At 40.2% G+C, this 25,800-nt stretch overlaps 1 protein-coding gene across 1 annotated transcript in view; it reads left to right on the forward strand.

Annotated features, from left to right (window-relative positions):
- kiaa0825 (KIAA0825 ortholog) overlaps nt 1-25,800 on the forward strand; it is a 220,875-nt gene that overhangs the window by 66,658 nt on the left and 128,417 nt on the right. Inside the window, exons 12-19 of the mRNA XM_041788069.1 lie at nt 2,641-2,831; nt 6,949-7,155; nt 8,924-9,034; nt 10,730-10,869; nt 17,848-18,027; nt 24,205-24,435; nt 24,562-24,866; nt 25,004-25,110. Coding sequence (XP_041644003.1) covers nt 2,641-2,831; nt 6,949-7,155; nt 8,924-9,034; nt 10,730-10,869; nt 17,848-18,027; nt 24,205-24,435; nt 24,562-24,866; nt 25,004-25,110 — 1,472 coding nt within the window. The remainder of the gene's footprint in view (nt 1-2,640; nt 2,832-6,948; nt 7,156-8,923; nt 9,035-10,729; nt 10,870-17,847; nt 18,028-24,204; nt 24,436-24,561; nt 24,867-25,003; nt 25,111-25,800) is intronic.

Genomic DNA, 25,800 nt, shown 5'->3' on the forward strand with positions numbered 1-25,800 from the left:
AGCTGAGGTTGGCGATCTTAGCAGGGGTCCTGTTTGCTACTTAACATGGAAATGTCCAGTGGGACTTGGGGTGGGGGGGGTCATCTTCACGGTGGTGTGCTTGGGCGATTGAACTTGCAACTGATAGCAGAGACTATGGTCCATCACAAGTAGGCAGCTTAAACATAAAGAAGATGCAGCTACAGAGCAATAAAAGGGCAGCTTCCAGTAGCAGTTTCCTCCAAGAGAGTCTGGTTACAGCCAATACATCTCTGACGGCCACTCTCACAACTGTTTGTCTGAGGTGCAACAGAAATACATGCTAAAACTTTAAAATTAAAATTGGATTAAACTTCCATTTAGAGTTAGGGTAAGGGTTAAGATACCAAAAGTTAAAAGTCAAAAATCTGACCTAAAACCCTGGTAACAAAACGTTTAATAAAGGCAAGTAAACAATCTGCTTAAAGGAAGAAAAGCTTGTCCTCCATGAAAACATTTCAGCCCAGCCAGTGTATTTTACCTAGCTCCATTAGCTGGGTAAACTATGTAGATAATGGACCTATGTAGGTAACTGTACTTCATAGCTAATGGAGCTAAAGCTAAGCTCCAAAAAAAAAAAAACAGTTGTAAGCCACCGATCTACCTTATCAGCGTAGCTAGATTAGCTTGTTGCTAAAGCTAACTTAGCTATGGAAACATAGCTCACAAAGCAGCTATGTGAGCTATGTAGGTATGTTATCTACATAGCTACGTTATCTTTAGCTATGTATATTGTTATGTACATTTCTACATTGGTTTATGTATGTGTAATCTAACCTTGGCTGCCAAGTGACATGTGTGTCAACATGAGTCAAGCTTGACTCTGGCCTCCCTTCCCCCGTCTTCAGCCCCAGGTTGGGGCACATTTCGCCCTTTGATGAATCCTTGCACCCTGCATGCCTTAAACTTATGCACATGACTTAAACTCATGCACATACCTAAATATGTACAATTTTCTATAAGAAAACCATGTAAACAGCTTTGATGAAACCATCCATCTTATTAAGACCAACAGGTTGATTATGGCTCTTAAGTAGTGAAACAAGTTAAGAAAGATTATCTTTTATATCATCCTGTAGTCATAAGGCAGGCAAAGTCAACCTGGCTGCTTAAAAACATATAGCCAGTGATGCACTTCATTTACTAGGTGAACCCTTAATAATACAAGTATTATATATTTTTTTTTACAAAGTTAGGACGATACTATTAAAAATGGTTGGACTTTCTTGGCTCAACCATTGAATTAAAAATGCTGACTTGTTTCTTTTGAGAAGCGGTGCATTATCTTGGCTTTCACAACAGTAAAATGGATATTACTGCAACACTGTAGGAGAAAACAACCATCCCTAAGAAGAATGGGCTGCACATGACTCAGTTAGCAGCCTGTGAGAGTTGCATATTCTCTGCTGGACACACTTGATCAGCTCATGCTCACATGGAGTCCTTATACTACCACGCTATCTACATCAGCAATTTAGAGCCACCACCACCCCCCACCAATGTCCAGACAGACTTTAGACAGTGATTTTAAAATCTATACAAAAGCAACTCAATTACAGTGGTGTGAATAAATGTAATGTATGATGCTCCACCCCTGGGCATGACCTTTGCAACCTCTTTTGTAATGATTCAACCCTTGGAGCCTTCAGAGACATGTGAAGTTTCATTTGTGAACAAAAATGTTGTTCAAAGTTCCCAAGTTTATTTTAACTTCACTAGCCCTCTCCAGATTTAGTCGTCACTGTTTCAGGCTGTCATCATGCACAGGAATTTGCTCATAGTTGACCTAGCTGTCCTGGTAAAGTTAGACCTGAATGAACAGATAAAACAGTCTAACCGCACATGTAGTTCTTGCTGCTCTTGGTTCAGATCCAATGTCTGAGTCTGCTGAGTCCACAGGCGGAGGATGGCTGCGTAATCCCGGACGTAGAGCTCGGTCACGCTCCCCATCAACCGCAGATCCCTAAATGACTGGCTCCAGGGAGGAGAGGAAGGGAAGAGGAAGGAGAGAAGGAAAATATATGATAGATGAGGTGAAGTGGGAAGAAAATGAGAAGGGACTGAGGGGTATGATGAGTTGTAGACGGGAGGAAGTTTTGGATATTTCCCTGCCACACAGGCAGAGTTTATTGTTGGAGGTTAAACATGAGGAGTTCAGGCAAGTAGAAGGAGAGGACAGAAGTTTATTGAATCAGTTCTTTTATATCCTTTTCGACAAAGCCACAGGATAACAATCTCGTTTTCCTTCTATCCTCCCTCCATGTCTTTTGCTTTTTTTGCTTCTTTTTCAGAGTTCTTGATTTTCCTTTTTTCTCTCTCTTTATGTGTGATCGGTGTGATGTGTTCTCCAGTTCAGGACTTTAAAGCAGTTGAAAAAATCCCAGCGGGAGAAGAAACCCAGGTGCAGAGTGCAGGTGGCGTGACCACTGAGACATCCCAGTGTTGACAGACCTGCCTCTGTATCTGTCTCTCTCTTTCTTCTCTTTCATGTTTTTTCTCACTCCCTTCCTTTATTTTCATGCCCCTCTCTTCTTGGTTTTCTCTGTTTTTGCTTCACTGTCAATATCCATATCGCAATATATCTTCATCTGAACCCTCCTGTCCGCCACTTTTTTTCCACAGGGTGAGCGCTGCTCCTTCTCAGTGCAGATGTGGTTCTACTTCCTGTGTGGGCTCCGGAGCGACCTGTGGGCGGTGCTTCCGGCAGATTTAGCCAAAGAGGTGTTGGGCCAGGTGCTGTCAGAGAGTCTACAGCTGTTGGTGCAAAGATACGCCAGGGCCCGTCCTTCGTACAACAGACACCTGCAAATCAGGTACAAGATGGTCTCAGCTGATTTCACTAGAGGAATCTTCTTACTTTCTATTTAAGATGTGGCACACAATCTAACTGCTAAGCCAGACCAGCACCTCAGGAAAACATCTTTGTCGTATCTCTTATTTTATTTTGCCCCTGTTAACAATGATGCAAATATGTGAAAAGAACAGGTACATCAAAATAATTTATGCATTTACAGTGACTATAAAAAGTATTCACCCCCTTGGATGTTTTACCCTTTTATTGAATTTATTAATCAATCATGGTCAACATAATCTGGCTTTGTTGAAAAAATAAGTGACGGCATTGATATTCACCCCCTTTAGAGTCACTGACCTAATTCAACAGACACCCAGGGAATTCGCGCTTGTGATCTCACAATCTCACAAATTCCTGGCTACTATTACACCATGAAGACAAAAGAACACTTCAAGCAACTCAGAGACAAGGTTATGGATACAAAAAATTCTGCAAGCAATGAATGCTTGAAAATCTATTTGAAAATTTGCATTGAAAACTTATGAAACTTAACACAAAACAAAACCCATAAAAAACGTCAGAATTTTTTGTAAATGAAACACCGGTATGGGACTGGAACAATGTATGCAGATACAAAAATTTGCAACAGTGATTACTTGCTCATACTGAACACTAAAGGGGTGAAAGGGATTGAAGTGTCTAAAAATTATAGCTTCTTTTCAGCTGATGTCACCCAGCAGTGGAGAACTCCCCTTGGGGGGCAAGCAGTGATTTCTGCATAGAGAAACACACTAAAAACGCCATGTTCTGAGCTCTTTACAAATATGCTAAGAATTCAAAGTGTGGGAATAAAGACATTTGTTATTCTTAAACTACTTTTGTGTCCCAAAAGATGTGAAATATTCAGAAAAAAATGAAGGCCGGAATTAAAAAAGCCTCCGTCTAAAGCCTGGACAAGCTGTGTTACCCAGCTCTTGTGTATGGTCTGTTTCCACAAAGCAATCCGGTTTAGTTCAGTACAGTTTTGTCACCAGTTAGCACATAAAACTCTGATCTTACTCGTGTTTTTTCAACTGATGTCCATCCAGCCTCTCTCATTGTAACAGGAAATCCATCTCTTTGAAGAGATCCAGATCATTTGGTTCAGTTCAGTAGAGCTTATTGTTTTGCTCCCAAACGGCTCTTTATTTAGTAACAGTTTGGCTTTTTAAATTTGGATGAAATAACAACAAAGGATGGAGGAAAGGAAACTGGCACTCAAACAAGAGCTAGCTACTGGAGCTCGCATTAAAGAGTCATTTCGTAGGACAGGCTTATTCGTGAACAACACATCTTTACTCAGTCGCTCACCCCACAAGGTTTTTTTCAGTTGCCGGCACATCACTGTTTCAAATGAAAGCATGTTTGTGACAAAATGAGGATTTTTTTTTCTATGTTGAAGGGGCTCAGCTAGCCTCTTAGCTCAGAATAGAGTCCTCTGGACTCTTGTCTCCCTTCATCTGGCAAGATGACGCTAGAAAGTCTGCAGGACTGAGTATATTGTGATAACGATCACCTCCACACCACAGTTAAACTATGGAGGAAAAAAAATTTGTGAAGTGTAGGGAAGGTACCCAATTTATGTACAAATTTTCTTATAATAATTGCTGAGCACAGGTTCTCATAGAACTTTAAATTCTTAATTTCCCTGATTCCCATGAATCCCTGGCTATCCTTCACTTCCCAGTGGCATTTGCCCATCATCAGAATTTCATGACAGCAAAGAACCTATACCTGTAGATCATTCACTATAGCTTGGTGAAATGTTTTCCTTTTGTTAACCCTCACTGGATCACCAACGAACTCTAGTGGTAGCACATTATTATTTACAATATCTCAGGAATAATAAGATGGATCTCTATGGATCAAATTGCAGTTGGAAGCTTAACTTTTTTTCTGTCTACGGACAGCTTTTGGCATTAATATCCCTTTCAGAACATTTTTCATGTGCATTTTAGGTATTGGAATACCACATGTGCACAAAACATGAATTGGTTTCACTGAGATAAATGATAGTTTCTGTTATGGGTTTTTAGGAAGTTGTTATTTTTTCACATGATAGACAAGGCCTGTAGGAGCTAAAGCTGGGTGTACACTGTGTGATTTTCCTCCGATTCAGCCACGAATTTTGAGTAGTACGACTCACTTTTAAGTCGGGCTGAGTCGGGTCAGAGTGGGCATCGTTTGTTGTGCTGTGTACAGGGGGGTACAACGACCAACTACAGCCCGACTACGATCTGACGACCTGCTCCCGACTGGTTGGAAGGGTTTCTGGCATGTTTGATATTTTGGTTGTACAACTTCAGACACTTCACTCTGAGTGCAGAAACGTGTGCAGAATGAACAACTTCTAGCCAACAGCTACAATGACTTTCTGATTCACCCCCGCTTTGATAAAGGAAATAAATGAGCAGGAAATATTCCTACCTGCAGACCTACTGCTGACACGGATGGGGGTGATGTTTATGTGTGTGGGATAGAGAGAGGTAGCAAGAGAGGGAGAGAGCGAGCAAGAGAGAGAGAAAGCGGGGGAGATAGAGGCGGTAGAGAGAATATGACTGGAAACACTTCACCCTCATTGTGTGACTTTTTAAAAAGGAAAATCCGCTGGTATCTCTCTCACAGTCTGTCGCAACTTCACTCGCACAGTGTGAGCACTCAGGTCATGCACAGCCGTTAGATCATACAGTGTGAGCACACAACTCGTGCACGATGGTCGTACGTCATAAGCGATTCAGTCACACAGTATGAGATGACATTCTGCTACGACTGTCATATGGTTGGCTTGAAATTGTACAGTGTATACCCAGCTCAAATGAAGGTGTGACAAGGCTGGGTCATTGTTAATACAGGTGTGATCTATAAAATTCACTTTCCGTTTGGTGCTTCTGCTTGGTCATTCAGGTCATATAACTTTTGATGCCTTTGTCTAACATCCTTTCAGCACACATATTCTGATAATCCAGGTTGTCCTGAAAAAAAAAGATATCTACAACTTGGCTGTGCTTAAAAAGGTTGAGATTCTACAGGCATTTTTACATGACAAAATGGCAAAAACCGGCTTGGGTTTCTGATGGTTAAAAAGCATATATGCAGAAACATAAAACCTGTTTAATACCTTTATGTGAGCAGTTCAAGTAGATCTGGTATGTGGAGGCAAACATGGTTTAATGCTATTCAGATGTGTGCACATTCATACATTATGCCACCCTGGCATAAGTCACTGCCCCACTTTTACCACCTCATTTAAAAAAAGGTCTGAAAATGCCCTAAATAACAGCATCTTAAATTACATCAAAACTCAGACACAGAGCCTTAAATAGTTCCAACACTCACACTTGGCCTTATTTTACTCCTTTGGGTCTGTTGGTTGAGGTCTGACTGAAGCGACAAACTCTCTGCGCAGGCTCAGGGGTCATCCTGTTTTTTACCCCCTCCCTTTTTTATAGCTGAATCATTACATGGAACAGATTAAACTGTGACACACTGTAAAACAACAAAAGAGTGACAAAGATAAAGTGCATTATTCACATGTAGCACCGCGGGATGTCAACACTGAGTCTGGTTTATGTTGCTTGGGGACGTGAGTGTTTCTGGGGGGACAGTTGTAAAGTGTAAGGCTAGCCTAAACAGATGGCTTTTCAAAGTTTCCTGTGCATGTTGCAATCACATGGGAAATCTAATGCTATCTCACCTCTGTATATTCCTGTGTGTGTGTTTAATAACCATGTAGGCCATGTGAGGAGTGAGGATGAGATGATGAGCAGCTTTCCCAGACCAATTGAGGAAACAGATTTAGGGGCATTGAGATTTAAAAGCAATGACTTTTATAGTGAAATTCAAAGCCTGCAGTACATTTAACTTTCAACAGTAAAACCAGCAGGAGGTCGTATTATCTGACTGCCTGTGCAATGAGCCTGTTATGTCATGATGTAATGTTGGATGTTAGCCTTTGAAGACAGAGAAGCTTGCCTTTTGTGCCTTAACATGGCACTACCTTTCTCTTTCTCCATCTTAATGTGCTCTTACATATTCTCTCACATCACATCTTGTCTCTTTTCATCTATACATTCACCTTTTCTCTCTCTGAATCCAAGGTGTGACATAACGGCGGTGTTGCTGTATGTGGAACAGCTTATGTGGAGTGTGTGTGAAAGTCCCGAGGCTGTGGTGCACCCCAATCCTTCTTCGGCGATTACTATAATAGCGGGTGGAGCAGACTGGCCATACATAATCCACAGCCTGTGTGAGCAACTCTTGACAGTGCTGGTCATTGTTACAGCACCCCTATCTTTGCTGTACAGGTTAGTGCGCTCAGTTTGTTTCTTTTGCAAACATTTTTCTTTCTGTTGAGTGAAACTGAACCTTACTTGATCTCAGTGGGCTATAAACTCTTTTTGCACACAAGAGGAAGTATTTGTTTTATTAATGTAACTGTATGCGTTGTAGGGATACTCGCCAATACTGATATAAACACCTTGTTTTAACTGGGACTAACAACATTTGATTCTACCATTAGTTAAAAACGTATTATTTTTCAAATATACATATTCTGCAATGGAAAACAAAAAAAATCCTTGGATTACATGTGTAATGTATTTTTGATAACAATAAAACCAGGCTTCATTTACCTTTTTTGAGAACTACAAGCACCACTGCACCAACCTGCTGACAGACAACAATCAGACAGGCTTTATTTGTATTTGTATTTTTATGAGTGAGTCAGTAACTTCACTCATGGTGCAAAAGTGTAAAAGTATCTAATGCCCAAAGGCATTCTGGGAAAACTCTGCAGATTAAGGGATGGTTGTCAAATAATTTTAGAACAATTGCAAAACATACTCAATGTGAATGATTGTGTTCACTTAAAACTAAAAATGTGCTCTTTTACCTCAGAAAAATAAAGCTGAAACAGCTGATTTAACAGTTACATTTTTTTAAACAACTTTTAACTCTTCAGTCTCCCAGTGACAGACTGAAAGGTGTGTTTGATCATGAAAGCACTCTTCCAGAGAGTTTAGTACATCTTCCTTAACATGTTTTTGTTATTCCCCACAGGTAGGACTTGTCTGAGTGAATAACTTCACACATGGTGCATAATTGTGTCATACCAAAAGGCATTCTGGGAGAACTCTGCAGGTCAAAAACCCAAGCAACCCTGTTGTGCTCTGCCTCATAGTTCTATGTTACAGGAAAACTCGAAATTTCAAGTTGAAATAGTCCACAAAAGTGAGCTATTGCCACTAGAGCATAAAACTGGAGTATATTCAGGCATAATATTACATTACTTCATCAAATACTCAAATAAACCTTTTAGAATGTGGTCATGAATACATCTATTTTCTTCAGCGTGTCTATAACATCGGTAATAATGGTTACAGTACAGTACATATAAAGAATTAGCAGCAATAGTCTATTTGATGGGAGATTGAGCATTCTAATGTTTGCAGTACCAACTAAATAGAGATGAAATGGAAAGGGCTGATATTGGTAATTATAGAAGTTGAAATTGAGCAGCTCTTAGATTCACTCTAAGGTTTCTAATAATGATATTAGTTGTGATGTTAGTAGTTAAAGCAGTTGTAGTCTGTAGTGTACTAAAGAAAATATGCCCCCCTTTTAGTGCAACTTATTCTTTCAAAATAAAATCACTTCTTTGAATTTAACAACACATCTTTCTCAAGCGAAAAATACTGAAGCAGCTATAGCCTGAACTAAAACTTCAGTCCTCTGTGCACACTTTAAAGTTGAAAGAATGGGGATGAAAAATTAAAAACTTCAACCGAAGTAGGTCTGTTGATACTGCTTAAAAACCCACAAACCTAATTCCTCACCTTATAAGGGGGATTGTGGTTTATTCCTGGTGTTTTTTTTTTTTCTGCTAATGTGTATCGGCTGAAAGTATCTGCAGAAATGTTCACATCTGCCAATATCTGCAGATACTAATATCACATCTATAATATCATGCATCTTTACAGCAGAGGTATGACCAACAATTACAATGCATTTTTGTGAATTCAAAATGGATCAAAATTCTATTAAAATGTTCACATGTGATCCCTATTCCTGCAGGATATTTATAATCAGTCCTGTTGAAGAGTCTGCAGCGCATCAGCCTGACAGCCCTGTTGTCCACTGGCTTAATGCTATCAACCCTGACCTCTTCACTGAGCAGGTCATACGGTATGTAAAAAACACTCATCATACCATCCATCACCCCTTCATACAGTAGGCACACATATGCGCTTTTACACACAGGCTCATATACACACACATTCTAGCATGCTAGGCCATCACACACACCTCCACCCACTGTATAGAAAACCATATGTGTGTTTGTGTAGTCTGCATACTGCATGTGCAGATATATAACCAGATTTAGCCGTAGCTCAGCGCTTGAAGCTAAAGCTGCTGCGGTAATATAACACAGATGCAAGCTGAGGAAGAAAAGAATAAAATAAACTTCTGCTGCTGCTGCTGACACTGATTTTGTTTATGTTGATGGTTGCTGGAGGCTGTACACACGAGGTGTCAACATATCATGTGTATATGTTTGTGTATGTGTCCATGCATGCATACATGTGTGTCCAGTTACTGTCATGACCACAACGATGCAGTCAATCACTCTCGTCCCTCACCCTTGACTCCACCCTCCTCCCCTCTCATCTCTCCCTCTCTCTCACCAGAGGTGATGTCATTGCGTGCTGATGGAGCACAAATCAAACTTACCCCGTCTACTCTATCCTGCGTCTAAGCATCAGAGAGCTGAAATTAGTTTATTTTTATGACCTCTTTATTTCTTTGCTTCCACCTCCTGTCTGCGTGCGAGGGGGCCAGGGAGTCTGATCATGAACCTGAGGCCTGATCCACAGGTCTTCATCCCTGTGGCCAAATCTCTCCCCAGCCAGTTAAAATACAGCCCATTGTTATAGTTATTAAATAGAACAATAATAAAATCACAAAGCACATAAATAAATCACCCGGCATAACAGACTGTAAAAAGGCACCTGAATGCTCTATATTTGCACATATGTGCCTGTGTCTGCATGTGTGTGTCTTAGTTCTGTAAAATGACCCTCCGCTGTAGCTGCTTAGATTTATCAGTGCAGTTAAAAGAGGATTTCTTCTGGATTTGCGGTCCCAGTGACATCATAAATTGCACTGTCAGATTGAGGCATAGTCTTCCTCAGTCAAGCAGCAGGGTGCACCCTGCTCTCGCTTTCTGCCTCAAATAGTATATGGTTAATTTTGGGCAGACACCCCCCTGCTTTCTTCTCCCCTCTCCCTCCTCCTTGCTCTTCAGACAAACTCTGTCCATTCCTTCCATTAGGTTTTATTGAGATGTATAAAGTAACATGCAGGCGCACACATGTCAGCATGCTCTCACACTTGCACACATACATAACCGCAAGCCCAGGCTCTGAAGGGTGCACACACATGCATACACACTGACACACATGCACCAAGGATACGGCTCATTACCCACAGCTGGCTGCAGCCTCTTGGTTATACAAAAGATGTAGGAGGGGGGTACTGCTGTATATTCATGTATTTGGCTGTCTCCCAAATGTTAATTTGGTTTTAGCTGGCCAAGATTAGAGCTAATTCCTTCCCGGTGCACACATAAGTAAGCAGGAGTGAAAGCATTTGCAGACTAAGCTGGTATCAGGAGTGAGTGACACTGAAGGGAAGTTCCCATTGAAACCTTAACACTCTTTCCTTCCAGATTGTCATCCCAGACAGCTGTGATATCAGTCGTTGTCTTTCTCTTTGAAGCCTTTTCCCTCCTTTGTTGTCTCTTGCTAAATGGACTGCTATCTGTACACTCACCTGACACTGCAGAACTGTCAACTTTGTTTTCCTCCTCTCCTCTCCCAGAGATGGTCTTATGGGCGAGGCGGCCTCTGCGTGTCAGCTGAGGCTGCTGACCTCTGACTCTGGATGCAATCCCAGGTTGCTGCTGAGAATGTTGCTGTACAGAGACTGTCACCTGCCCAGAATACTCCTGGAAAACTCTTGTAAGTGTGTCTGTTAAGTGTGCATGTATTAAAAAAGAAAGTGCGTGTGTGTGTGTGCTGTGAGTGCCTGTCTAACAAACTTTAGGGAGGAAATCAAGTCCACATTCATTAATTCTTGAATATTTCCTCACCTTTTTTCTCAATTCTGGACCTCAATCCTGCAGGGGCCATGTGTGGGAAGGTGTTTACCCGTGTCTTAATTATGTTGCCCTCAGTTTCTAAGCGAGTTTTACAGACCTTAGATGAGCTCTATCCATTTTATGAAGTTATCATCAGCATCTTTGCCTTCATCATCATTTTCACCTTGCTTACCATCATCACTAAATCAATAGAGAGCAGTAATAAACACTCAACAGGCCCGGGCGGAGCACACGCGCTGACCTTTAAAGATTTTCCCTTCCTTCTTCTCCCCTCCACGCCGGCAACAGTCTAACCTTTAAAGACTGTTGTGCACTCGCACATTAATTCACATTATAGCGACCTCATTAATAACAACTCGCACTGTCTCGTTCTCTCGCATGGTCTGAGTCTGGCTCAGAGGCTCCGCAATGCTTCTCCCCGCACACCGCTGTAAATCAACGCTGGAAGCGCTGACTCTCACGCGTTATCACGGTGACGGGCTAATTAACCAGGAAGCAGACAGACAGAGAGAGCAGCTTGACTGAATTCCTACACTCCCATAAGCCACTGCCATTTCCCTGTACATGGATAGACTCTACTGGAGGATTTCTTGGTGTTTTCTGGATAAAAACTGTAATCTAGGCATAGATAGTATAAAAGAGTCACAATCTATTTCAATTAGACTCTCACTGAGAGAGTACTATTGGCGTCATTGTCTGTCAGTTTTTCTGTCTGTGTGAATTTGCATGCCATACTGTTGATCCGATTGTCGTTGATTCCTCTTAGAAGGCTTATTGGATATACTGGTTTGAAACTGGTACCTAAAAAAATCATAAATATGAACAGATTTTCTATAAAACCACAAAATGTTGTGCCAAGTTATCATTCAGCGACTTCTGTTGCGTTCCATGTACTACAGAAGTCAAATTTCAGGGCGAGGAATAAAGCTACACCCAAGTTGAATATGTTGCACTTGCTACTAACATGCAGTAGTAAGTGACAGAGCCTGAAAACAACTGGATTTTGTTGAAACGCGCCCACAAGGAAATGTATTCAGGTGAGATGATACACCTGCTCCACAAAAGTAGGCTCTCTTTAAAGCACTTCTCCGTGCTCACATTTGGTTTAATAGCTGTTTTGTCAGCTGTGGTTTCCAGTGCTTCGTAACCATGTTTGAATATGGGTCTGTCTCTGTGTAGCCATCACCACATGGCAGGTGGGCCGGGGGATGCTTTGTTAAAGCTTCACAAAAAAGTGCATGCACTCAAACTTTAAAATAAGTCAAAAGGCACAGGGTTAATGCTCTCCTTTTTGTGTTATCGACGTATTGCCACTCATACGCACCAGCGTGCAGAGACACTGAGCCATTACTCAATTATTTGGCGAAAAACAACCCTTTCCATGCAAATTGGCCTATTGCATCAAGCATCTAATGATGAGGATGGTAACAGCTTGGTATAAAAGGAGAATAGATTAGCCTATAGTCTGCTAAAGCTAATGGACGTGCACTGCGGGTTTTATGATACACAAACTTTCCAGAGATCAGGAAACAACTCCGCCTCTGTATGACTTAAAATGATGATAAATGATGTGTAATTAAGGTTGGTAAATATTACTTTGACATTTATTATGACATTATTGGTCAGAAAACCAGTGGGAGTGGGTGGGAGCGGGATTAAGAAAAGAGTCCTGTACAGGGCTCTAGTCTTTTTTAGTTCTCTGTGTTAGATTTATTGTTAAATGTAGATAAAGTGTTAATACGCTACCTTTTGTTCATTAGCACCACTGTGGTGCTAAACTAAGTGTAACAAATCTTTTCACACTAATTTGTTAAATGTCCTGCTAGCTTGCTAAGCTAACTGACCCCCTGACTCAAGCTTTCAAGATGTATTTATTTGTAAGGAAATAACAACTCCCGCACATTTTCAATAACAGTTTCAGCTTTTGTTCAACTTCACAAAAGTACAACTACACAAAAACAAGTGGCTCACTATTTCTGATGCACACTCAAACACACACGCTTCCTTTTTATTATTATCAGTGAGTCTGCTTCCAATTAGAGAAGTCTGCAGAGAGGGCCCTAGTGACCGGTTGACTGGTCGTCCGGAAGATAAACAGGTGTAGCTATTGGCTATGTATCAAGGTTGGATAAACTCAGAGACAGAAAGAGAGAGGAAGAGAGCGAGGAAACATTGAAAAAGGCGACCAAGAAATCAAATTAGAAACACAAACACACTAGAGTTATGAATGCAGCCGCACTAGTGGAAACTCCATGTGCCAGTGCTCTGTCATCTGTTTTTCTCAAGTCATCCACTGCTACATAATAGGATCATTATTAAAAAGCACCTAGTTAACCTGTCATGCTCTCAAGGACCCAAGTGGAAATTAATGCTGTCATCCCTGCTGCTTTGGACAGTTGCAGCCACAGCAGTAATATATAGAACAAACTCTCCGTAAGGACCAATTACAAGATGGGTAGATGCTAGCATGACTCTCATAATGCTGGTTAATAGACTGAAACAGGGTTAGATGGGTTGTCTATTTTGACTGTTTAATGTGAAAGAGCAGGACATTTAAAGACAGGAGTGACAGCCTCCTCTGTTTAGAAAAAAGTATAGTTTAAAAAACTTTATTTATTTGAGGCCGGCTCCAAAAAGCTCCACTAATACCCATCTTAAAATGCCCATTTTTACAGCAGGTAGAAACTTGTTTGCCACTTAATTAAAGCAGAAAGGTTTTAGTCTCTTTAGCTCATTGCTTTTATCCATATAAACTGCATAGGGGGCTTGTTTTTTTTTTATTAATCTTGTCTATTTTGATTAAACTAAGTCTAATAGCTATATATGTGTGGCTCATCTGGCTGACAGGCTAAGACTAGGCTTCACTTTAGATGAATGCTTTGATTGACCTTAAACTGCAAGCTCAATTTTTGTGGTTCTCATCAATTTTGAGTACATAGATGACGAGCCAGATGAGTATGTTTTAGAATATTGACTGTCTAAACATGGTTGAGGTCTCTGTGACTGAGAGGGGTCTGACTGCAGTCTGTATCTCTCAGTCTGCCTCTCTCACAGACCATTTATCTGAGACACCGCATCTGTCATTACAGATAAACACACTAAGACTTGCAAAATAAAATTGGACTAAACTTTGGACTAGGTCAGGGTAAAGGTTAATGTAAGGGTTAGGATACCAAAAGTTACAAGTTAAAATCCTGACTTGAAAAACCTGATTACAAAACGCCAAGTAAACAAGTCTGCATACAGGAAAAAAAGCCTTGTCGTCTATGAAAATTCTAACACAGCAAATGTAGTTTATGTAGCGCTGTTAACTGCATAAGCAACTAAGTAGATAACGGAGCTAAAATAGCTAAAGCCAAAGCTCACAAAGTTAATGGATATGTATGCTAATGAAAATACAAAGTTAATTTTAGCTGCGTAAACTAACACTGCTCCTTGATGTTAGTAGCTTACATAGCTACATTAGCTGTAGCTATGTTTGCTAAAGCTCATGTTGCTAAAGCTAACTTAGCTGAACTGGCTTACATAATATTGTTTACTACGTAGCGAGCGTAGCTATGTTAGCTTTGGCTTAAACTAAAGTAGCTAAAGTGAGCCACTGTTCACGCATCTACTTCTAAAATAGATCTATACATAATTTATTCCCAGATTAGACCCCTGCCCTTTTTTCTGTTTTATGTATTAAATGTTGCTTAGTCTGTAATGTTTGCAATGTGGTTATTTCATGAATGTAACTGCCAGACTTTTGTCATGAATGAAGTTGAATTAAAAAAACATACAAACTGAAACTACATTGTACTGACAAATTATGGCACTTCTGTTCTAATAGAGACAGTGTACATTAATGGTCTGCAATAGGGGCCATCTGAGATCTACGGTCAGCAGCTAGACTGTTGCTGTGACTGTGACTATTGGTTTCTGAAGTGGAGTCAATCAGTCACGTTTGCTGTATAGAAACTGTTGACTCACTCTTACTTTCTACCTAGAAACAGGCAATAAGGTGGAGTTGAGCCTTTAGCCTCTGTCTAAGACAGGCTGGATTGTCAATCAGATCAGCCACATCCCTCAATTATATAACTGTCAACCTTAGTAAAAACTGGTTTTGAAATAAATTCCCTCTCTGCCCAGTGTGTCCTGATTAGAGACATGAGATATTTGAGTGAAAAAAGTTTGAGACAATCCATATGTTTATTTTTGCTGCCAAATTGAGCATTTTAGCATTGGTCCTAACAGGACTTCCTGGGCTTTTGCAGCCAGCCTCAAACAGACACAATCAAAAAGGTGCAGCTCTTAGCATTTCCTCATTGGCTGCATTTTTCAACTCCAGATGTCCTCTTTTGTTCAGAAACCAAGGTAATCGTTCAGCCAGCCTCTTCTTCCACTTATGTTATTTGTGTATGGCTGTTTTTGTTTTTGTTTGTCAGAACTCTGTTTGCTGCTTCTGTCTTGGCCAGGACATACTTGAAAAAAGGGATTTTTAATCTCAATGAGGTTTTCTCTTTGTTAAATAAAGGTTAAATAAATAAAATAAAATCAAATAAACTTTTACTACCCTTAGATTTGCTTGAAGTTAGGTAGAATTAGCACTTCCTGGCAGAAACCTTTTTTGCAAATTATTGAGCATAATTTGTCCTAAAATAAAAACAGTTAACACCAAAAAGCACAAAAATAATATTCAGAAAGCTGCAGAGTACAATAAACATTAGTTCACTTTACTACAAACATAGTGAAGAAAGGGATGCACAATGATGTTTTATAAAGGCCAAATTGAAAACAGGTTTGTGGATGTCGTGTCTGAGGTTGTTGCAACGAACTTAGTTGTTATTGTAGTAATAATCAAATGATTTCAATACTTGTTTTGACACCAGAGCAACACAAATGGAAGTACTGTGCACTAATACAGGATAATAACTTAGTTAGAATTACCAGAAAATTGATGGCAGACTGCGTTGTTTGTGTTTAGGCCTCATTTTGGCAAAAATAATCCACTGAAAACAGAATCATGTTTCTTTCCTTTTTCTAAAAACGTCTGCGTACAGACAACAACATTTTAATAACAACTGCAGTGTACACTGATCTGCCCCAAAGAGGGCTGTCAGCATTATTGCATTAATCACAAGTTTTTTAGAGCCATAATTAGTGTCATAAATTCTTTAAATTGCATTAATTGAATGCTTTATCCTTTTCATCCCACTTCATTTAAGGTAATGCAGCATCTCCCTGCAGCTACAGTGATGTAAAATAAATTCACTGCAGTTGCTTAATGTTTTATTTCACCAAAAAAAAAAAAAAAAAAAAAAGCTAAATTGATAAGTCAAGTCATCTGCACCTTGTGTCATCGAATATTTACCCATTTACTATTGTCTTTTTCCCTCTTCAGTTGATGAAAATTTGATTTTTCTGTTAAGTTCATATTCTTTTATCTATCCAAAGGTCCTTAATTTCATTTTATTTATTTATGTAATTTCAAAATAAAAGCAAGGGCCTATAGCCAAACAGAATGTTAGTTACCCTTAGTTTAAGACAGTACAAAAATCTAAAATTAAATTTAAAAAAGTTTTAAACGAAAAACAAAAGGAAATATGTCATTCAACCATTGCAAGCACCAATAGAAATTCTACAATTTTAATCATTTACCATTCCTACTAAAATGCTTTAATGTACATGCAAGCCCAGTTGGTGGTGTGACTTTGTCACGAACATGCATGTGCAGACATACTCTTCTGTCTACTTAGCTGTGAGGTGTAAACATACAAAAAAACAACAATTGTGTGAATGAACAATGAGGTGAGGTCAATACTCTAAGTGATCCTAAATTACAATGGTAAATTTCTAAGAAATATCAACATTGAGTGACCACCGATGGGTAATGCCACCAGAACTCCACCATCTTTTACGCAGTCTAAATTCTTATCTGGTTCTTGATAGCTCCCTGATTCCTACCTGTCAGTTATGATGGTGGCCATTAAGACTCCAGCAGCTAATTTAGCCCTGACATTTAAAAATAATCCAGCATTAGTCAGAATGAAGCGGCGTGCCCTCCATCACAGCGCCCCCTCATTGACTGCTGCGTCGCATACACTCTCCTATTCAAATAGCTGTCATCTCCCACACAGCAGACTGACAGACCTCTGGATGTCTGCCACCTCTGGAGCAGTGGGCCTTTTTCCTCAGCAAAACCCTGTCAACTAAACACACACACATTTATGCGCACCGAAACACATATATAGACATCCATATGGGTAAAACGCGCACACACCTCCATCCTCAGCCCTGTGCTTTTCAGACAGCAACCCCCACAAGGACACCCTGTCAAAACCTCTTCCTTTTCACTTCCTTTCTCCATGGCTGTGGGGGCTTTGAAATCTGTTTCTCTTACTGTTTTTTTTTTCTTTTCCTGGTCCATTTTTCTCTCTCCATCTAACACAGATGTGGGTTTTTCTTCTCCTTCTATCCCACTACGCCTTTTGTTCACCCTTTCTGTTAACATGTGTCAGGTTGGGCAGCCTTGACATTTTCCAACGTGTTTTTGTGCGAGGAAATCAAGATGCTGTTTCATGAATAGGGTTTTATATCTCTCACTGCCTGATGCAGCAAGGTTGATATTTTCTGAACTGTATGTTAAGAAAACAGTCACATTTTATGCTAACGAATTGAATTTATGAGTAATAATGAATAATCCTTTTTATCTCTCTGTGTATCCTGTTTTTGTTTGACTGTGTCAAATGCTCCTGATTACAAAGGTTCCTCAAATTATTGACATTTTCAGTACTCACACATTTACTTGGACTGTGCGCCTAAGTGTTTCTGACTCAGACCTACTGTTTTTCTTTTTTAGATTTTTGCCAGGAGAGCAGCGTAGAAACGTCAGCGGAGAACTACAGAGCAGGGGATAACTTCATAATTACATTGTTTAACCTCTTCAGTTCCTTGAACCACGTTCCCAAGGCCTTGACTCAGGTCCTTGAACCGTACCTGGAATGGACCCAAATGTGGGAGCACCTTTACACCCTGGCAGGTAAAATAGAAAACAGGGTAAAAGTTTCCCTCTTAAATCCAATAATATGTACAGCCGTTGTGAAGAAATCATTAAAGGTACAATATGTAGAATTTTTGTACTGAAATGTCTTCATTAATTGTACAAGAAATGACTTCTCCAATGATTTCTCTTAGTTGAGTTTTTCCATCATCTCATATATTTCCAACAGTTTTTAGAGCCTGAGAAATTCTCAGCCCTTGTAGTGTTTCTTTTCATGGTGGCTGCCATGACTTAGCCACAGTGACTGATTTGATATATTTATCGTTGCTATGAAAACGTCGGGTGTTACGTCAAGGACTGTTACCTGTCAGCTGTCCCTGGAAGCTGCCTTTCTGTTGCTGTATCTCATTCAAGTTTTGTGCTGCCTAATTCTGGTGGACCAAGATTATTCTCTGCCACTGGCTGCGTGTTCTATCACCCAGCTCCTCCCATTATGTGTTACTCCAAACCTCCACCCCATCCCGCGATCCCTGTAACATTACGGCCCACCACACATTTCCAAGTTGAGTCGAGAGATATGCTGTCCACAGAAACTGCACTGTTTTGTGTTGTTTTCGTGTCATGGATGAATTTCACTTATGCAAGGAAAAAAAGCTGTTAAAAGGGGCCCTTCTGGAAAATGCTGTGAGCATCCATAGCGAGGTAGTTTATGAACAGCAGAGCTTTTCAGTGGCTGAAATTTATGCTCTTTCCGGTTGAAAGACGTGCAAATACATCTCCTCATCCAAGAAAAGCTTTCGGTATGGCTCTTTGGTCTCGATTCGATAAAGAAATGTGGTTGAGATCTTCTTAAGCTGCTGCTTTTCTACAGCTACATCCGAACTAAATAGCACATCGGTAGCGGTCATTGTATACCCCAGCTCACAGTACATCTTAACCCCATCAGTAGCAATCGCAAACTCATGCTGAAGCAGGTCAGGAGAAGAGCAAAAAAACATCTTTTCTGTCATGAAAAGCTTTCAGTGTGTCCGTTTGCTGATGTGGTCTAGTTCTGATAAAACTGTCACTGTGGCTACATCCGAGATAATCGCTCCACCAGCAGCCACTGTATGTACCGACTTACACTACAACAACCCTCCTCCCAACACGCTCCTAGCTCATGCTGAAGCAGGTTGGCAAAAGAGAAGAAACACTTTCCTGTCATGAAAAGCTTTCAGTGCTGTTCTTTGCTCTTTATTTCATAGATAAATGTGGTCCAGTTCTGATAAAACTGCTACTATAATAGTAGCTTCAACTGCACCAAATGCTACATTGGCGACAGCCATTGCTATCGACTTCCAGTACATCTAAACCTCCGCTCTTGTTCTTCTCAAATGACACTGATTGCTCAGCACTGTTTTTGGGTCTGGCACAATTGTAGATGCAAGATGGATTTTCCCGGCAAATCCACCTGCTTTGTGAGGTTAGTGAAGAGAAGTCTATTTGAATATATTTTTAAAAACTGTTTTATGTTTACCTTTTCTGCCTATTTTGGGGGGTTACCACTGATAAGTATCCTTTATTACTAAAAAACAAAACACTAGAATTCATGATAAGTAACTAAAACAAAGCCTTTTCTCAAAATAAAAACTAAACCAACAAGCCAAGAGTAAAACCTAAATATAAAGATGAAATTAAATAAAAAATAAAAACTAATGAAAATGACCAAACTATTTTAACTATGGATCCCAGTAATATAAATGAATCTTAAATGTAAAACAAAAGTTGAAATTAAATAAAAAAATAAAAACTAATGAAAATGACCAAACCATTATAACCATGGATCCAAGCTATTCAATAAATACACCTTATAGAGTCCAACTTTCATTGAATAGACTCTAAAGTTCAAAACAACGAATCAGCAATGGTAATTATTTGAATTGAGCAGCATGTCTTTACTTATCATCTTTGGTTATTGTTTTGATTAAAGACCTTTTGGTGGCAGAATTTGCTGCTGCACATTCAAATGTAATATGATGTACAGTTATTAGGAAGCCCTAGTACAAAAGTTCCTGCATGACCCAATACAGTTTTGTTTAAAACCCTTCCAGGACAGCATAGCTGTGGCACGTGTCATTAAATGTAATATAACTTTTGAACCATAAACTGTAGCCTCTTACTTTTTTCCCTCTAGAAGCTAGCTGCTGTGTTCTTCCAGTGATGCTATCCATGCCTTTGTAGCCCTTACAGAAGTGTTTCTATGTGAGACTGGAACTCAGGTGACTTTTCAGGGACATTAAAGATTAAATTCAAACCTGTAGATCTGTTATTGAATATCGGTGTGCTCCGCCTGCCTCAGCACCATGGGTGTCACTCTGCTCCCCAACTGTGGAACTCACTCCCATCAGACATCCGTAATATTCTGATACACATTCTCTTTAATATTGCTAGATCATTATGTATTTGTGAGTCATTTGTTGTGCTTTTACTGTTTTGTCAAAGCCTGTAAAGCACTTTGGTCAACTAAGGTTGTTTTTTTAAATGTGCTATATAAATAAACTTTGACTTGACTTTGACATGACTTGACTCCGTATCAGCCGATACCCAGCACTCTGGTATCGCAATCAGTATCAGGAAGTTAAAAAATGGTATTGCAACATTTCTAATTCTAATTTTCCTAGTGCTATTTGATGAATGGGGCCAGATAGTGAAATGCCTATATGCCCTCTAATGAAGTGATTACAAAATACCAAGCCAGCGATGTCCTCACTTTATGACTCACTTAGAAACTGTTTCAAAATCTACAGTACTAAACACAAATAATATCCTAATGCTTCTCTAAATTCCAGTGTTGACATTGCATGCACGTGAGCTAAAGCATGACTTTAATCTGCTGTTACACAGACAGCAATTACTCCCCATCTCTTCTTTTCTTTCCGCCTCTTTTTGGTACAAGCTTTGATACAGAGCTTAATCAGAACTCCTGTGGAGTGTGAAGCGCTTTTTGGTGGTGATTTTTTTTTTTTATCCTGGGTGAGTGGTAATTATTGTAGCATAAATTAGGGTGATTGGAGAAGAGTATTTGGATGGAGATGGAGCAAGGGAGGGGTCGACAGAGTGAAGGAACAAAAAGAGTTAGAATAAGCCATAGAGAAATTCTCAATGTCATCCAGTCTTCATTTATCCTCACAGGGTAATTAGTTTAATTATTGGACTGTGCTAGATCTTTGTGTTATACAGTAATTTTGGTTACAGGATACCCCTGTGCCCCCATTTCTATTTAAACTGTTCACTGAGTTAACTTTCATAGATTACATTAAGAGTTTCACTATTTCTCCACTTACTCTCATGTTTCATCACACTGTAGCAGGTTGTTTCAGATCAATACACCAGTCGATATGGTAGCGGGCGGTATAAAGTCTGAGAACCCTGTGACTTTGAAAAATAGGTCTAGGTCTCACCTGCCAGAGAGCGCCTCTCCTTCGAAAGCTGTATCATTTTCTGCACCACGCTCCTCTTTTTAGGTGGGTCCGAGGTCACACGCTTGTGAGGGGTCCCTGGAGATCACAGTGCAGCTCCACTGCCGCCACAGCACTATATCTCTCTGTTGTAGCCTTTGGTTTTACAGCCGATGCCGTAGGAAGTTTATGGGTGCCATACAACTTGATGCTGTAGGTGCTCTGTTATCAATATGAGCAGGATATGAAAGGGCAGAGCAATGAAAGACATAGTGCACCTGGAGAAGGTAGTATGATTTCTGCTGTCAGGCCACCTGGGTTTGATAGAGGACATCTGACTTTAACTTCATCCTGCTTGCTTTTATTGTACCTATTATACAAAAAATGCATATGCTCTAAGTTAGTCATGTATGTATTTTATAGTTGTTGAAATCTGAAGTTGTTTTTGACATAGCATATTTAACTATAATGACTCAAAGCAGCATTGTATTATACCTAAAGAGAAGGATTTTTATAAATTCTGCTTTACGTCATCACCCTAAAAAGTACAAAAATAAGACACCAGAAACTTAGTGTAAAAAATTCTAGACAAAAATATTAGAGCCAAAACAAGAAGGTCTTTTTTAGCATGCCACTGCCCTTTGTATTGTTTTGAAAAGGCATATTAACCGTACAAAGCAGATGATTTGCAAGACTCCATATCTGTCGTCAGGCAAATCTGTCTTGCAAATCTCCATTCTACAACATATGTGCCAGATCTGGACCAATCAGCATCATTTGAGGAGAACGAGGAGGTAGCTACAGCCGGGGTTAAGTTGTACTGGAAGTTGAACGCAATGGCTGGCACTGGTGTAGCAATTAGCTTGGATGTAGCGTAGAAAAGCAGCCGTTAAATCAGACCTTGACAACATTTATTTATTATAACGAGAGCAAGAGTCACACCAAAAGCTTCTTTTGGCAGAGAACATGTTTTTGCGCCTCTCCTGACAGGTTCCAGCATGAATTTTAGTCACTGACAAGTTCTGCTCCTCATAAACTATGCAACATTCGCCTGTACTGCTCAGGCCAGTACTGCATTGTTTGCTAAGGTAAACAATGGTCCATAAAGCCCACACCCACTGACATCTGGCAGACCTATCATCGATTAAACCAACTCCAATTAAACTGGCACACCTGTGTGCTGACACTGATTGGTTACTGCAGTAAACATTAGCTGATCTCAGTACAGTGCATGTAACAATATTATATGACCATAGTACAGTGTGGTGACTCGTACTGGAACTTAAGTGTGTCATTTCAGTTCTTAACCTGAAATGGGTGGTTGGTTGTAGTAGCAGGGAATTACTACCATGTTTCCTTGCTGTCATAAACATGATCTTTTGCCATTGTTTTGGTTGCCAGCCCCCCTCTGGTGGTGGAATTTGTGTGTGTTCAAGTAGTAACACACTGTTTACATTCAAAAATTAACTTTGTTTTTGTGCAAGTAAGCTTAACACTATTTAATCTGACAGCTACAAATAATTAAGGAGATAGAACTTATACAGTCTTAAAGACCTTGAAAAGTAAAACCCAAAATCTGAGTCTTGACACCCTGGATTTGTTGGAATATGGTCACTGTAAACATGTGAAAACACTGAGATCTACATGTGACTGAATTCTGGGTTCAGACTGTCAGAAAGTTTTTCACCTCTTTCCCTGGCTGGGTTTAATTTGGGCCAAGATGTGGGCTCATGATGTCATGAGCCCACAGTAGGAAATGACCCCGCCCCTCTAACACTGCATTATAAAATCACAGAGCAGTTCATCTGAGTAAAGTCTGTTGTTAGCTGATATCAATTAAATGCTGTTTTTTTGGTAGATTTGCCAAACCTATCGGCCACAGTGGTCTATGGATCATTTAAAGTATCATAGAGATTTGAGCCTGAAAACTGACTTGTCTCTTCTCTGGCACAGAGCCAGGCAGCTGTACTCTGATCATAAGGTCAACACTCAGATTGTCACATTTTTTAAATCTGAGAGGATCATATTTCTCCAGAGTGGGCGTGGCTTCAGCTCATTCAACAGACACGCCCACACCACCCTGGAGCAGATTTTACTGCCTCATTTTTCATGATTTTAAAGCTTAATTTTATAAACTTAGAGATGTTTTGTTTGACTGAAATTTGATTTAGAGGTTCATAACACAGTAAACCCATCATACAACGAACCTAAATACAGATTCATTTTCTCTTTACAGGGTCTTTAAGTATTCAGTTTGATTGACCTTGAGGGGAACCCCTAGGGTGTCTGCAGGGTCTTAAAAAGTGTTAAAATTTGATAATTAAATTTAGAAAAAATTAAGCCTTTAAAGAAGTCTTCAATACAAGACCAAACATTTTGTAGCTGTTTTTTTGTTTTGTTTTGTTTTGTTTTGGGTTTTTTTTTTTGTCAAAAAGAGGTTGATGCTAGTAATCTCTTTTAGTTTTAAGCACTAGTGAGATTTAAAGAAAAGCAGCTTTGATGAGAAGCTTTTGCCTATACTAGCACATAGTCTGTTAATGTTAGCACTGCTCTTCATCTTTAAAAGACTTTATTTACATACATTAGTAAGAAACCAAATCAGCACTTTCTTGACTGTTCTGTCACGTTTTTTTCTTATAGATGGCACAACATTTTTTTTTTTTGTGTAGCACATTTCATTAAAAGGTTAATTTATTGTGCTTTACAGAAAATAAAGCACATTGACCGCCTATATACCCTGTCTTCTTTACCTGCTGCATTTACTTCCTTGTTTTGACAGACACAACACTGACCGTACCTGTAGTGATAAGCTGTGTACGTGGGGTGCTCAGCAGGTCTACAAACAGCCTCCTGGCACACCTGGCCTCCATGGTGACGAGTTGGCAAGCCACAGAGGAGCCCAGTGCAGCCTTGTTAAAGCACAATGTACCTGAAAGTGTCCTGAATAAGATACCCAAAGAATGGGGCTACATGCCCCTGGAGGCAAGGGGGAAGGAGACATCAACTAAGAGTACGCAGACACAGACTAAGTGGAATGTTTTAATGCCAACTACACTAAACTAAAATGTTTTTTTCCATGCAATAAAACTAAACACCTTTTTCTTTTGTCCTGCTTTCTTTCTTTCTTTCTTTCCAGCTGTCATATCATTTACTATTCAAGCCTTGTCCTTCATTTTTACAAACTTGCCCATGGCCGTAGCATCCATCCCTCTCCCCATCCGCTTCCTCTTCCAAGTGGCCGAGAAGCACCTTTCCCATCATGCTCGGCAGCTGCGCTTAGTGGGCCTGTTACTATGGACGCTGTTAGGCTGTCTGATCCAGGCCCTGGAGGACCCACACACGCTGGCACAGATCAGCGGTGTGGAGCTGGACCGTGGGGCAAAGGACTCTCTGTCCCTGCTGGCTGAGTGCCTACAGGCTGCCATCGGCATTCAACAGAAGGTAGCTTAATGTAATGAAGATAATGATAACAATAATATCAATAATGATAAGCAGGGAGGGGTTGTGAGCCATCAAATCCACCATCAACCATCTGACTTTTACTCATTTACATTAATGATGTGCTGTTTGTCTGACAGGGCATTCCCAAACCCACCGTGCACAAAGTGCTGCAAGCTCTGGAGGAGAAGAGGCCCAAGTGGACAAACATGCAGCTGCAGAAAGCTCGCAAACTCTGCTCCGACAGGTGAGATGGCGAATACAGGGGCTTAACAAATAGAAAGATCAGAGGAGAATGTGCAGACTGGTTTGAGATGATGGGAAGGCAACAGTAACTCAAACAACTACTTGTTACAACCAAGGTATGCAGAAAACCATCTCATGCACAGTACATTGAACGTTGAAGCAGATGGGTTACAGCATCAGGATACGTCTCCTGGTGCCACTCCTGTCAGCTAAGAACCGGAAACTGAGGCTACAATCCACACGGATTGGAAAAATGTTGCCTGGTCTGCTGAGTCTCAGTTTCAGCTGCAACATTCAGATAGTTGGGTAGGAATTTGGCATAACCAACATGAAAGCATGGATCCATCCTGCCTTGTGTCAACGGTTCAGGCTGCTGCTGGTGGTATAATAGTTTAGGGGATATTTTCTTGGCACACTTTGGGCCCCTTAGTGCCAATTGAGCATCATTTAAACGTCACAGCCTACCTGACTATTGTTGCTGACCATCTCCATACCCATCTTCTGATGGCTACTTCCAGCAGGAAAATGCACCATATTACAAATCTCCTGGTTCCTTGAGCATGACAGCGAGTTCCCTGTATTCCAATGGCCTCCACAGTCACCAGATCTCAATCCAACAGAACTCCTTTAGGATGTGGTGGAACAGGAGATTTGCATCATGGAGGACAAATCTGCAGCAGCTGTGTGATGC

The sequence above is a fragment of the Cheilinus undulatus genome, linkage group 5, assembly GCF_018320785.1.
Source record: "Cheilinus undulatus linkage group 5, ASM1832078v1, whole genome shotgun sequence".
NCBI classification, from domain to species: Eukaryota; Metazoa; Chordata; class Actinopteri; order Labriformes; family Labridae; genus Cheilinus; species Cheilinus undulatus.